The 14,177-nt window shown below is 38.9% G+C and overlaps 1 protein-coding gene across 4 annotated transcripts in view; it reads right to left on the reverse strand.

Moving 5' to 3' along the window:
* Positions 1-1,438: 1,438 nt before the first annotated feature.
* ZFC3H1 (zinc finger C3H1-type containing) overlaps positions 1,439-14,177 on the reverse strand; it is a 36,364-nt gene continuing 23,625 nt past the window's right edge. For 2 of the 4 annotated variants that reach the window (XM_056847309.1, XM_056847308.1), the window contains exons 22-35: positions 13,510-13,696; positions 12,569-12,760; positions 10,469-10,706; positions 10,009-10,114; positions 9,403-9,601; positions 8,863-8,957; positions 8,347-8,457; positions 6,944-7,048; positions 6,684-6,849; positions 5,288-5,388; positions 3,693-3,794; positions 3,077-3,116; positions 2,168-2,230; positions 1,439-2,042 (exon numbers count right to left, since the gene is read on the reverse strand). In XM_056847309.1, the coding sequence (XP_056703287.1) occupies positions 1,905-2,042; positions 2,168-2,230; positions 3,077-3,116; positions 3,693-3,794; positions 5,288-5,388; positions 6,684-6,849; positions 6,944-7,048; positions 8,347-8,457; positions 8,863-8,957; positions 9,403-9,601; positions 10,009-10,114; positions 10,469-10,706; positions 12,569-12,760; positions 13,510-13,696 (1,843 nt within the window). In that variant the 3' untranslated portion in view covers positions 1,439-1,904. Of the gene's footprint in view, positions 2,231-3,076; positions 3,117-3,692; positions 3,795-5,287; positions 5,389-6,683; positions 6,850-6,943; positions 7,049-8,346; positions 8,458-8,862; positions 8,958-9,402; positions 9,602-10,008; positions 10,115-10,468; positions 10,707-12,568; positions 12,761-13,509; positions 13,697-14,177 lie in introns of all 4 variants that reach the window. The other 2 variants (XM_056847307.1, XM_056847305.1) reach the window with 1 other exon arrangement.

The following is a 14,177-nucleotide window of genomic DNA, read 5'->3' on the forward strand; positions in this document are numbered from 1 at the left end:
TAAAAGACTTCAAGCTACGGCCTCTCCTAGCTGCATGATGTAGAAGGTATACCTGATGAAAGTATCCCTTCTTTACAACTACCAGAAGGCATAGGAATTCATTCTTCTAGTGCTGGACACCACATGCCCAGTTTCTCTCATCACAGGCTGCATTTACACTACTTTTTACAAGCAAGAGCTATGTGAAGGTGCTGCTGCTGTATCCACCTGATACTATTATGTTTTTTCTCACTTGACTTTTGTGCAATCCAAATCTCTCGTTGCCCAACTCAATAAGTTGTCTTGCTATCTTTGTGTTTCCACAGGAAAGCTTTGCTATCTTTGTGTTTCCGCAGGAAAGCTAAGCTATGTTTATGCTTAACAGAAACATCTACATTGTGAACCGTCCGTAGTGAGAATAACTGCACAATGAAACTACTAACAGCACAAAAAGAGGGTTTCAGGCACTCACACAGGAATGTTCAAGTATTCTTGCATAATTCTCTAAACCATGATCCTTCAGTATAAAGATACAAGGCTAGTTTTGCAAAGCAAGAAAAATTGGGGTACATTTTTCTTCCTATCAATTTATTACAAATTACTGTTGCTTTTCTTCATGCTTGTGCATAAAATACAGATTTTCCTGGTATTGATTCCTTTTTCCCTTAAGCATAACAGGCTAAAACATTTGCTCCTTGGTAAATCACTTTTCCTTAACCTTTAGGAAATAAAAACAATGGTCTAAATGTCAGGCCTTGGTGTGTGAAGAGTAAATTCAGGGAGGCAGGGTTGCTTCATTTCTTTTTACTGGACAGAATCTTTCCACCATCAACCTGCTGCAGTTTTAGAGCCCAGCTCTCATCAGTGTAAAATAACTGGGCATGTTTATGTATTTTTAAATGTTTTAAGCTGTTCCACTAAACAGAAATTAAGATGCATTGCCCTAGCACAACAGAACGGTTTTCCGGCAATGGAGAAAGTGCTTCCAGTTTTCCAGCCTTCAAATTTCAACCATATTAGTGCAGCTTGATTAAAGACAAAGACAATGGTTCTTTTCTTAAAAAAAACTTATATTCAAAATACCTTTGTATAAACAATGGCAATACTACAGAGTAGTATCTTAATACAAAGCAGTTCAATATTAACTGTTAAACTTTTATTATAAATTAAAATTTCTTTACAAAAATTGCACATAGTAAATTGACCACTCTTAGGTTCTGATGCACTGGCGTTTGCAATAGTATCGTTAATCGTCAAATTTGAAAAGTCTCTGCCACAAGTCCAGAATGCAGAAAGGGCAGTTAAACAACCCTCATACAGCCTTCAAGTGCAAAAAGCATACTTGAAGCCATGGCAGTTACTTTCCTTAAGAGCGGTTGCATTTGTTTTAAATCCTGCAATGAAAATAAACAATCTCCACAAAAAAATAAAAGAAAAAAAATAAAAGAAAGCAAAGAGAGAGAGAGAGAAGCAAAGAAAGAAAGTTTAAGGGGAAAAAAAGAGGGAAATACAAAAGAGGACTGCTTGTTTTCTTATGTAAACACAGCCCACATAATTAGCCCCAAATACAGATCTCTCAGGCATCAGTGCGAGCGTCAAGTGAAATCAGGAACAGCACAAAAGAAAGAAAATGAGAACTAAAAACAAAAACACATTTAAAGTCTGTCATTGGGATGAACTATACTTACGTACGTGATGTTATGACAGTCCGGCAGGGCCCAGAGGCAGGCCATACAGGGAGTTCATTTATCCAACGCGGCGTTCATGTTAAATGTTTCCAGGTTCAAGGAAAGCAGACCAGAAAGACTTGATATGCTCAGCATTGCTCATCTGCTTTATACAGGCCTAAAGCTAGAAATCAGCCTGGAGAATCATTCAAATGATTTTGGCATTTAATAGGATTTAGCACTGACAGCACCCAGCGTTCAGCGATTCGTGCTCTCTGTTCTGTAAGTGTTTAAATTTAAAAGCTCATCTAGGCTGACTCCAACCTCTTGGCACTTGGAAACTAGTTTTCTCAGGTTATCAGTTTTACCTCCTCCTGATGCTTCAAACAGGAGTTGCTGTAAGAGATGGGGAAGCAGACATAAGAATTAGCCAGAGTTTGAAAATCACCATATCGATGGATATGGGATATGCAAAAAAATTGAAATGAAGCCTTAAACGGAAACATAAGGAAAAGCATTACATCTTTCCACAGGGTTGCAGATAAAGGTAACTTCTGAAAGGCTCTCTGATATAAGCGATGGACCTGAAAAAGAGAACAATCCAAGTCAATTGTACCCCAACGCACACAAAATGATTCAAAGCCAAATCAAAGAAGCATGCATTGGGAAAACATTGGAAAGAAACCCACAAGGCCCCCTAGAACAAGGTAGTTTCAAGCAACTTTCTGAAGACCAAGAGTAAGGAGACTTGACAAACCTCCTGGGACAGGGAATGTTCTAACCACGCTTACAAGCATAAAGGGGAGAAAAGTAGGCAAATTGTTGCCTGCATGTGAGTCAGAGGCTACTGCTGGATTTAGGGCTTTTTAAAAAGAACATTTATACTTTAAGATAGTAGAGAAAGCATGGAAGGCTGACAGCTGCATGTTTTCCTGATTTGCTGCCTTTTTAGTGATTAAACTGTTGGTTTTATTACATCTTCAACTCTTCATGGATACATGCATTTCATGCCAATTAGTAACTTGAAATTCTTGAAGCAGCAAGTGGACAAAATTATGGAAAGGAAATCAACACTCAAACCGGTTCAAGCAGCAAAGGAAACCAATTTCATATGCATAATATGAGCTGCCATTTGTGGCTGCCACCCAACGTAAGTCTGGCTATAACCTCCAATAGTAGAACATTCTTCACTCAAGAGAAAAAAAGGCCCCTTTTTCCTTTTCCACCTCAATTGATGGCAGAGATAAAACCCCTTAAGGAATACTGAAAAACAAGCATCATATCAAGTAACTGAAACACTGCTCTTGCTATTCCTAGCAGGACTCCCTTTAAACACGTGGACTTGCTTACCCCATTAAACTCAGGAATTAGACAAGTTAAAGAGTTCTGAATTAGCTCTTTTAGTGATCTTTTTTTTTAAAAAAACATACCTCTCTTTGTCCCTTTAGAAAGCACTCAGCAGCAATGGCTCTGAAGGGAAAAAATAAAGAGGACTTATATGTTTGTAGAACACGAACAATTTTACCATCAGAACGCTGAGGAGATGAAGCTATTAAAGTCCTGAAAAGGAACAAACTAGCTTCCAATGATGACAATCTATTGTGAAGAAATAAAAAGGATCCAGTTCATAAACAATCTTACATGAGCAAGACATTTCAGTTGTTCCCATTATGTACAAACACTGCAGACAATGACCAGTTCATCACCACTGGATATTGCTATTATGATATATAAAGGGAAGGAAACAGAGGTCAACAGTTTATTGATAAAACACATTTCAAAGCAGAAACAGTGAAAACTATCAATGCACTTTCCTTACTTATCCACGTACTGCATACTTACTTCTGAAACATGTGGGTATGGGGAAGCAAGAGTCCTCATTTTACAATATTAACGTCAAGTATCTTTCTAAATCAAAGCTTGCTGAAAAACTGCAATAATGAAAACCTTCCTAGCATGTCCAATTTGTTAACTAGCTTTGTGAAGCAAACTTTAATGCATTTTTTAAAAATATCTATGGTAACAGGTGTATGACTGCTGAATTACATTTTCCAGATGGCCAGGCATGTTGGGATATTATATGTAAACATCTTGGCTTGCAGTTTCAGTATCTGAATATTGCTCTCATCCCAATATTGTTGAAGCAGCCTACAACAAGAGAGGAAAAAACCAATAGTGAGTGCAATTGCTATAGATACCATTTTGATTGCTAAACATCATGGTAATTCAAAAGGATCCTGCAGAAAGAATCGCTTCGGTCACAATGGCCAATTAAATAATTCAATAATGCATTATGGGCAAAAATCCAACACTATACTAAAGCTGCTCACTCTATTTTCCAAGTTTGCAGCATTAATAGGTTAGTTCCACCTTAGTCAAATCTTTCTCTAAGCCCCACCTTAACATTTGGCTATGCCATTAGGGTGAATGCTAACAGTGATTTTTTTCCCAATTGAACAATATTCACTAGAAAGTGCTGTTTAGAGCTTGTCCCAAATAGCAAATTACATTCTGAAGGGACATTACACTTCTAAAGAGTTCTCTATTAGAAAAAACTTACAATCTGTATCTGCAAATACCCCTCAATGAAAAAGAGTACAGGTATGCATCGTGTGTCCCCAACTATTCTGTTACTTACTTAAATTATTCAAAGTTTTTTTAATCTTAAGGTATTTATAAAAATAAGGGCAAAGGGGGCATTTTTCATGAACACACAAGATGACATGGCAGAGGTTTTGAGCCATATCAATAAGCAAAACTTGTTGACCAATATCTAGATTCTGGTTATTTTTCTGCCTAAATTCATTCCAGGTTTTCTTCCAAGAGAAAAACCAACTATCTTAAGTATAATGCTGCAGCCTTTTTGAAGACCTACTGATTCATTCATTGTCACTGAATTAATCCCCATATATAAAACTTTAGAAAAATATGTGGTCCAAGTAAAGAGAATGAAGATAGTGGAGGAGCCGGTTTCAACACTAACAGCATTTTACATTAATACAACTCATTGTGAGTTGTATTAATGTAAAATAACAATTTTTTTAGGATAACTGGTGGATTCTTCCCACCTCATGCTTTCTTGCAAGCCTACTGGTAAAATTTTGTTTTTTGTACAAGCAAAATGTTTTGAGACAAATGAAATAGCAATGGGAAGCACTTCTCCCCTATTGCAGTAAACTGATGAAATGTTTAAACAATAAGAATGAAGCAGGTAAGGAGGACCCAAATATTGTTCACTAATGTTATGTTGAGGATACATTTGATTTGAAGGTAAAACACATGTTGGGCCCTTTTCTTTTCAATAGGCATTAATCTCTAATCATGCTTTGCTATGAATTTGAATGTGTTTTAATTTTAAACCTTCTTTTCAGCTGCAAATATGAGGTGCATATGTGCTTCCCATTATGCAAAACTACAGACTTTCTGATTCTAACTTGACAAAAAGCTACATCGGCTAGGCTTTCTAAATGGTTTGCACAACTTTTATGCTGACCATGTTGCCCTGTGAGAATTACGAGTCCAGAACTGGAAGTCATGATAAATTCCTCAATCAGCAATTTGACTTACTAGATGTCTCTCAGGCAAGTCAAGACAACAGACATATATTGTTTACATAAAAGCTTCAACAAATATTTAGTTACCTGAAAGAAAGTCCAGGATTAGCAGACATGGTGGAGCAAAATCGTTCCAAGGCTTTGGAATGCTGAGACTTTGGAATACAGCTCAAATAAAAGGAAATGACCTGTAAAAGTGTATTGTTTTAAATTAACAACAATTGTGGTTGCCTACAGTTTTGATAAAGAATCTGACTATAAGATGGGTTCCCCCTTTCGAATGCAATGGCATACGATTAATAGTTTTCATTCAACAGAATTTCCGTAAATCTACAGTCCAGATAAGAATCTTAAGTTCAAGGTGATTAACTCCTGTGCTCTTGAATAATGTATTCATGTAGAGTCGCCATGGTTTCCTTTTCAGCATTTATGGCTTACACCATAGCTGCTGTATGGCATGGGGGAGGGATATTTGGCTCAGCATTTCTCAGCACAATTCTGTGCAGGAAGAAAGGTGCCAATGAACTCCTGTTTAAAAACAAGGTTTTAATAAAAACTAACAAAGTGACAGATCACTTTTCAGACTATCAGTGCTTTATTTTGTCTTGGCCTCAGTGAAAAGACCACAACTATTGCTGAAGACCACAACTAAAAGAAAAAAAAAAACCTATTCAGATGACTTACAACAATGTACTTTGAGGGCCGCTTCACAATGACTCAACTCAGTGATCAAACTTCTCTAACAGCAGCTTGGCAAAAGGTCTGAGTAGAATAAACAAATTTGATTTTCACAGAGCACTCCTGGTAAGTTAATCCTTGCCATGACCAACAACTATATTTTACAGCTGCCAAGAATGGCACTGGCCCTTTAAGATTACTTGGTACATACTCAAGTTGGAAATCAGAAGCCTGAAGCACTCTAAAAGGAGAACATCTGTAAGCAGAACTAATGGCACTTCTGAGAATTTGTTCCCATGAAGAGAGACTTGCCTAAACACCCCCTCCAAATGCTGTAGGTCTCATAGGAAGGGGGCATTCATGACTTTCCAGGGCTGTCAAGCATGTGCTGAAGCCATGAGCCCTTCGAAAGGTTGGAGAGGATTGAGTTGGGGGTGGGGGGAGGATAAGAGTCCCTGGTGTTAGCCAAAGATGAAATCCAACTAGCTTCTTGAACCACAGGAGAAGGTCAGCTGCGGGAGGAAGGAGGCAACAGATAATCCCTTCCTCTAAAGGGCGAGAACCTGGGGAATCACAGTCCCATCTTCAAAATGCTGCTGTAATTGTTAAGATACCTTGAACTTCTCCCTATTGATTCACTACACAAACAATCCAGAGAGAAAAGCTTTTTCACATATTGAGTTTACATTCACTTTGCTTGTTAGCTCACTGTGCTGAAGAAAATGCTGGGGAAACTCTCCAATTACTTCCGCATGGTCATTTATATATAAGGGTCACAATTTAAGAGTTCCCAAAAAATTCATACCTTGTTATGAAACTCATAGTTGGTCCAGTAATCGGCAGTAGTAAATGGAATAGGGTAACGGGTGGGGACTGTAACAAGACATCTGTTCACAAAATCAGTAAAAAGCTTGAATTCTTGAGCTTGATTGTTGGACCTGACAACTCTGCCGTTGATGAAAACAAGGTAACTGGAAAACAGAAATTAAACCCAGACGTTAACACTTCTGAATGCATTACTTGTACAACTGTAGAGTCAAGTAATGCCTTGTCATTTTAACTTACTCCAACCAAATTTGCTGAATAATTTCCTCTTGCATAACTGCTCCCAGGGCTGCCTCATAAGCATCTGTTGCTTCTCCAGAACTTCCATGAAGAGACTGGTATAAACTATTTTTAAAAAACAAACAATGAACTCTTTAAGTACTGCACTGTGCCTTTATAAACTCATCTGCAAGCTTGAATTACACACAAGCAGATGCAAAATTCCAGAAGTAAAAACGTTCGCATTGAGCTTCAACTTTAATAAATACTGTTTATTGTAAAATATGCAAGCTTACATTGAAGAAAACAGAAGCATACCTAATGACATATACCACATACTAATGGCGAAGGCAAGGGTTCAGCTTTTTCCATTTCAGAGTAATGCCTCCAGAAGTACTGCTGTTAGCAATGAGGTTAACCAAAAAAGAATATATTGCCTCACTTAATTGTGAAGTCGTTTGAATAGTAAATTAGCTGCTCCTTACAGGCAGCAAAACTAGACCACCCACAGAAAAGAAGGGGTCTGAACTATGTATTTGGTGGATCCTCAGTTCAGCAGAATATATGATTCTGTGAGTTAACCAAAAGAAAACCTTCAAGTTAAGGATGACAGAAAGCTGGACACAGATGAATGTCAATTAAATGATTTCTCATGGAACACCAGCTTATATTCTATCAGTGACCACATCCTAAGCAGAATCCTTCCATCGCCCTGATGTGTCCAAGTTATTCAGCTCCTCTTACCATTTATTTTATTTAATTCATTTAAACCATGACTTTCCCTCCAATGAGCTTACAAGATGCTCCAAAGCGGTTTACATCCTTCTCCTCATAACAATCCTGTGAGATAGGTTAAGCTGAGAGACTGTGACTGGCCCAAGGTCACCTACCAAGCTTCCATGGCATGATGGGGATTCAAACCTGTATGTTCCAGGTCCTAATGTAACACCATTCACCACTACACCACACTGGTTCTCCATGTGCAGTTAATCATTCAAAGCTAAAATGACAGGGGGGTTCAAGGTGCACATCTGGCACCTGACATTCCTACCAACAACACTGTAATTTTTTTCCAAACATAATCTCAAGTTTGAGAACGTATTTTACCATTGATTCACAAGTAATACGAAGGACAGAAGAGTGGGATAAACTCTGCTGGAAGACCTGTGATTCTTGGAATTCCCAAAAAAGACCATAGCAAGGTCCTAACATGCCTGGTCAATGGCAGGAATGAGGAGCTTTGGAAGGCAGCTACCAGTGACCACACTCCCTCATTCACAAGACTTGTATGACTAGGACAGAACAGCTGACCCTTTAGGAATCTAGTCAGTGTGAGCCCCAAACATGACAACTGTTAAGGCATTCAAAACTCTTTGAAATAGTGTGTGTGTGTATGTGAGAGAAAGAGAGAGAGAGACACTCACCAGTATATTTGCCACAAGTATGGAATTTGCTGGTTTAAAGCGTCTTCTGTAAAGCATCCCTTATATGAAGGTGGTGCAAATTCAATCGGCATTGGAAAATTCAAAAAATATCTAGAATGAAAGAGTCCTTTTAGAGCACAAAACTATTCTGTACAAAGCAATAATCCTGAAACAATCTATACAAGAATGTTACCCTGATGATCTGAGCAAAGGTGAACAAGAGCAATGCTATTATTTCTTCATTACTGCCGCCAGAGATTACAAAAATCTGCATATGCTGCAGGGTATTTCCTAACTTTAAAAAAAACGTTTAGCCTTACTGTGGTAAAATACCACCTAAACAGATTATTATATTGGGCGTCTCTTAAGAAATTACCTGTCTTACATATACTGCTCTAAGTGCAACAGAGATATTGTGCTGCAAGTCTTGCTCTCAAGAATCAGATATTTAAGTAAGTACACAAATCACTATGTTCACTAGGTTTGATGGCAGCATAGCCTAAATACCTAACTCACCGTAACAGCTCTACAGGACTATGCTCTTGATGCGAACACTCGAAGAATGCTGCAACAAAGGCTTGCAGGAGTGGAGGAATGCTGTCTGATCTTTTCTGTCATAAAAAAAGTAAACAACATTAAAACACAACACAAAAACTTTTTAATTTTTAAAAAGCTGCCATCCAGGAAGGTCAACTCTTGTGTATCTCTGTGGTGACCTACTGGCATTGATCATGCACTTGAACCAAGGAGAGATACTGCTGTACCCCCATTGAATATTAAACATCATTTTACTCTTTTGCAAGTCATATGATGTTGCAGCTTCTATGTAAAGCTTTTATGCCACCCAAAGAAGAGTGCTGCTCAGGTCCAAATTCCATCTTTCTAACATTTGCAGTGACAAATGCTCTCAGTAAAAACCAGCTCTCAGTAAAATCATTTCACTGTAACTTCCTTTGATATGCTTGAATACAGACACATTGTGTTGACTATATTAGAGGCACTTTTCTTATTTAATTGAACTGCAAATTTTTTTTGAAGCATCTGTTGCCATATTACCTGCAAGATGAAGAATTTGCACATAAAATAGAACACCTGGGCATTCTGAGGATTTTTCTCAAATGCGGTAAGCCAAACTTCACAAGCTCTCTCAATCTGGGCTGTCTGCAAGTACAAACTAACCAGAGCTTCCAACAGCTGACAATCAACAGGGCAAACTTTTAGAAGTGATTTACAAATCTCAATGGCCGCCTCCCACCTGGAATGAAAACAGTTCAAAGAAAAAAAGTGAAACAATGCACAAACGGCTTACTAAAGATCCATAAGAACATCTAGAGAAGCAGTAGCTCAGAGGCAGAGCATCTGCTTGGCATACAGAAGGTCCCCGGCATCTCCAGTTAAAGGGACTAGGCAAGTAAGTGATGTGAAAGACCTCTATCTGAGACCCTGGAGAGCTGCTGCCAGGGTGAGTAGACAATACCGACTTTGGGTATGACCCCACCCCCTACTTTAAAAACTATTCTTCAGTATCAGGAACATTTTACAATTTACTGTGAATGCAAGGAAAGGAGAGAACATTTGATACATTATTGTACTATTACACATTCTCCAAAAGTTGAAGAAAATAAAATGCCACTGTGGCAACAACAACAAAACCCTCTTTACCTTTCTAGGAGCTTCTGCAAAAGAATCATATTCCTGTATAACGGAAGAGAGAGAACTATTTTTTCATCATCTTTAGGATTCTCACTTGTACAGGACTGAATGGCATCTAAAAGAGGAACACACATTTACAGTTACAAACAGGAGTCTTGCAGCATCTCAAGAATAAACAGATTATGGCATGAGCTTTGTGGATAACAGTCCCCTCTCCAGGATGTACATCTATTATCCTTCAACTCTTGGGAAAGAAAATTTGATTTGATAACCCCTTGTTCTCATCGTCAAGTAGTGTCAATAAGTCCAGTCAGCCTATCTTTATATATGTGCTGCACATATGAAAACTGGCTGCCAATCAATGAAGACCAGAAACAGCCTACGCTAATGTTAAACAAGGTACTGTAGTGAGATTATTACAAATATATTTATGTATATTACATCAGTACAAATGTATTGATAGAATTACCGTCAAAGACAGCTAACAACGTATCAGGATTAGTCTTCACATCTTCAGCTTTTTTCCAAGGTATTAAAAATGGCTCTTTCTTCATGATTTTTGAAGGATTGCTATTTGCAGGATCATAGAACTTGACAGGAAGGTCACCAAATTCAATCAGATGTATATAAGATAGCCAAGCTAAGCAGCGGTCACTGATGGTGAGGTGTTGTACAACTACCTTATCATTTTCTGACTTCAGAGCATTCTATGGAGGAAGAAAATTACATACTTAAAACAGCAATATAAAGCCACCAAGGTAGCAATACTATATTATGTCTAGTCTTCCCAATTTAAAAGGCATTCCTGAGATTGAATTAAATGCCATTTTTAAAAAAATCCATGATCACAACAATCAGGGCTGTTGTACTCTGCATACACAGACGGTAAAATGACCTATCATGCAACACTGAAAAAGAGGATTATGGAAGTTCCTGAAGTACACCTAGCCTAATCTACAAACATGCGTCTTAGTCCTTGTACACATCTCATACACTGTCCTGCATCTAAGACAGAAGACCACAAGGAGGAAAAATGTATACATTTTACATTGCATTTCCATGCAAGTATACAGGTAAGTTATGAGCAAGAGAAACAGGTAGCTCTAATCAGAGCAGGGGCAGGTAGCAGTGTGGGTCCCCAAACATAGGTATCCATCAACTGAACGAATTTGAATGGTATGTCTACAACCATGAAGAATATAAGCTACCTTGTTATTAACAGAGAGGCTTGCACAATGTTAAGTATCATACTTTGACACCAAATTTTACACCTTGACAAAACATGCACAGAAGAAAACTATCACTGATAATCAGAATTCTTTCACTGAAAACCAACAACATTTATGGTCAAATAGATTAGTATGGTCAAATACTAAGTGAAATGTAGTTAAAATAAAACTGCAATTTCATAGACTACAACTGCTGATTTTTGCTGCATATTTTCTTTTCCTCCCTAGTCCAGTAATATGGATGCAAGACAATAAGATGTAGAAAGAGATGAGTACAGCCACAAGATGGATGTAGCAACTTCTGTGCACAAAGTTTTCACACGTTGACAAAAGCACCCTTGTACTGCACTGGAAGAAAATTGGAGGGGGGGGGGGCAACAAAAGTTACGTTAAAAGCCTTGCTAAGTATATACCATCTGCTGTCTGAACATGCTTGTTAGATTGGGGCCATCATTCAAGTCACTTTGGAAGATAGAAGCCAGCATCTATCTGCAGACCAAGATGCAGAGATTTCAATATGGTACCTATATGCTTGTTCAGTTTATTTTCCTTGCTATGACATGCATTATATCCACATGGGATTAGTATGCCAAATCAAAGGGGAATGTACACAATTGCTTCTAAACCAAGTACCCGTTACCAGAAAAACTCCTACAGTAAAACAGCTAGCCCTACAGTGAAGAAAAACAGCATTGTTAGAATTTAAGTTTTAGACAAGAACAGCTATCGACATTAAGATGGGACGACATTTCACCTTCAAGAATTAGAAAAAAAAAGCTACGCTGTTGAAAAGGAGTGTTCCAGGTTGTTCAAAGAAACTAGGTGAAGCTTTCGGCATGATTTTACAGTGTACTGTCACCCATGCATCTCCACTACACCCATTACGGTTGTCGCTCAAAGACCTACTTGATAACTAGGCTTTCCTTTCTTGTAACGTGTGATTTCCTTTCTTGTAGCGTGTGAAGGTGCTTTTAAATAAAAGTATTCCCTTTCTGAAACAGACCCTTACTTTTGTTGTTGTCATCGTCGTCCAGTCACATCTTACTTATGGCGACCCCTGTGGGGTTTCCATGGGAAGAGACGTTCAGAGGTGGTTAATCATTGCCTGCCTCTGTATCACAACCCTGGTATTCCTTCGAGTTCTCACATTCAAATTCTTGCCAACCCTACATAGCTTCTGAGATCTGACAAGATCAGGCTAGCCTGGGGCTATCCCAGGGAGACCTTGACTATCACTGCTGTTTTCTTATAAAGCTACATATAATATCACAAAAATATTAATGAACGCTAAAGCTACAATAATTTGGATGGACATATCATCAGTGCAAACACACAAGTACCTGGAATAATGCAACAGCATTTTGATGTCTTCCAGTGAAGACGCTTAAGTGAACTCTGTACAGTAACATCTCCAGCAAATGAAAGGATCGAAGATCAAAGTTTTCTTCACACTTTGGAGTTTCCATGAGGAACTGCAACATTCTCCCACACACATAATCCTTTCCATCAAAGGAGTTTTCCAGATCTAGAAACTGAACAAAGACGACATTTTAATAGAGACTACTATTTTACAATCGGATTTAACAATCTCTTTTGTTTCTATAGCTTTGTTCTGCTGAAACTTTAATACATTTTGCTTGGCATTTTTGCACGGAAATTCCAGATGACCGCTTCTAACTGCAGCTTCTTGCATTGCATCAAATGCTGCTCTGCAAAGTCTTTATCTTCCGGAACCAGACGACTGCAGGCATGGAAGGGGTATATCTTGATGTTTGAGTTTTTATAGGCTACGAGCTGCAAGGGTGCTTGCAGAAAATTATCTTTCCTGCCTTCCCCTTTGCCAGCAGCCTACTGTGATCCTTAGTAAGCTGATGCTTGGGGTCTGGGGACTCATGAATAAAATGCACTAAGGGGCAAGGTCACAACTTCCTCACCTAACCTAGGATACCCCCTTGTGTGACATAGTTGCTGGGGAGGTGTGGAGCCTCACAGACAGCTTTTTGGGGATCACAGAGAGGTTGCTGGGGAAAGATCAGAATCCAGGAGGCACCTTCCACTTGCAGTTCATAGGACCCAACCCCATGTTCCTGTCCTGTGTCAGGGAATGGCAAGTCTAGTAATACATGCAAACAAGAATAATGGAATACCTCTTCAACTTCTGGAACAGAAATAATTTAAACTAAAGTTTACAGGCAAGTAACACACACTGCATTGTATGTATAAATCCCCCACCCACCGTCAATTCTGGTGCCCATGTCAAATTTCAAGAAATCAAACTTACAGACCACCAGATCTTATAACTAGGCGCATATTCCACTGCTGTCTCACACATTTCTTGCACCTCTTCCTTGGTTCCCCTTTTTGAAAACAGCTTGAGGTAATGACACCAGATTTCAGAATTTTCTTTGTTGTTTTCTAGAGCTCGGGCCAAAACATTTAAAGCAGAATCCAAGCATTCTGATGATGATCTGCAGTAAACAGGAGGGGAACCTATAAAATATTGTCTATTTTGTGCTCATATTCAAAATTTAGTCTTGAACCCAAAACTCCTCTCCCCCCAGCTGATTTCTCCTGCATTTCACATACAGTTGGTGGGTTCTGGGGTGGGAGGTGAGAAAAGCACAGTGGTGAGATGAAAAGGAGGCAGGCAGTGAATGCCTTAACAGTTATGGTGATGGAAGGTGGTCCAGGCATCTTCATGGCTAGGAAGAAGGGGGAAAATGCTTGATGCCAGATACACAGCATCCTTTCCAGCTGGGAGATAATACGCCAGACCTTTGATGTATTGACACCTCTTGATGGAGGGTGCAGGTTTGGCAGGCTGGAGCCCCAAAGCTTAGCACGCAGATTAGCACCCTAGAACACGAGGGGCAGGGTCTGAAAAAAAAGGGGCTGTTCCTTTGTTTGGGGCTCCTTCTTGGTTTGAGCTTGGGCGGGGGAGACAACGAC

The sequence above is a fragment of the Euleptes europaea genome, chromosome 3 (assembly GCF_029931775.1).
Source record: "Euleptes europaea isolate rEulEur1 chromosome 3, rEulEur1.hap1, whole genome shotgun sequence".
Lineage (NCBI taxonomy): Eukaryota > Metazoa > Chordata > Lepidosauria > Squamata > Sphaerodactylidae > Euleptes > Euleptes europaea.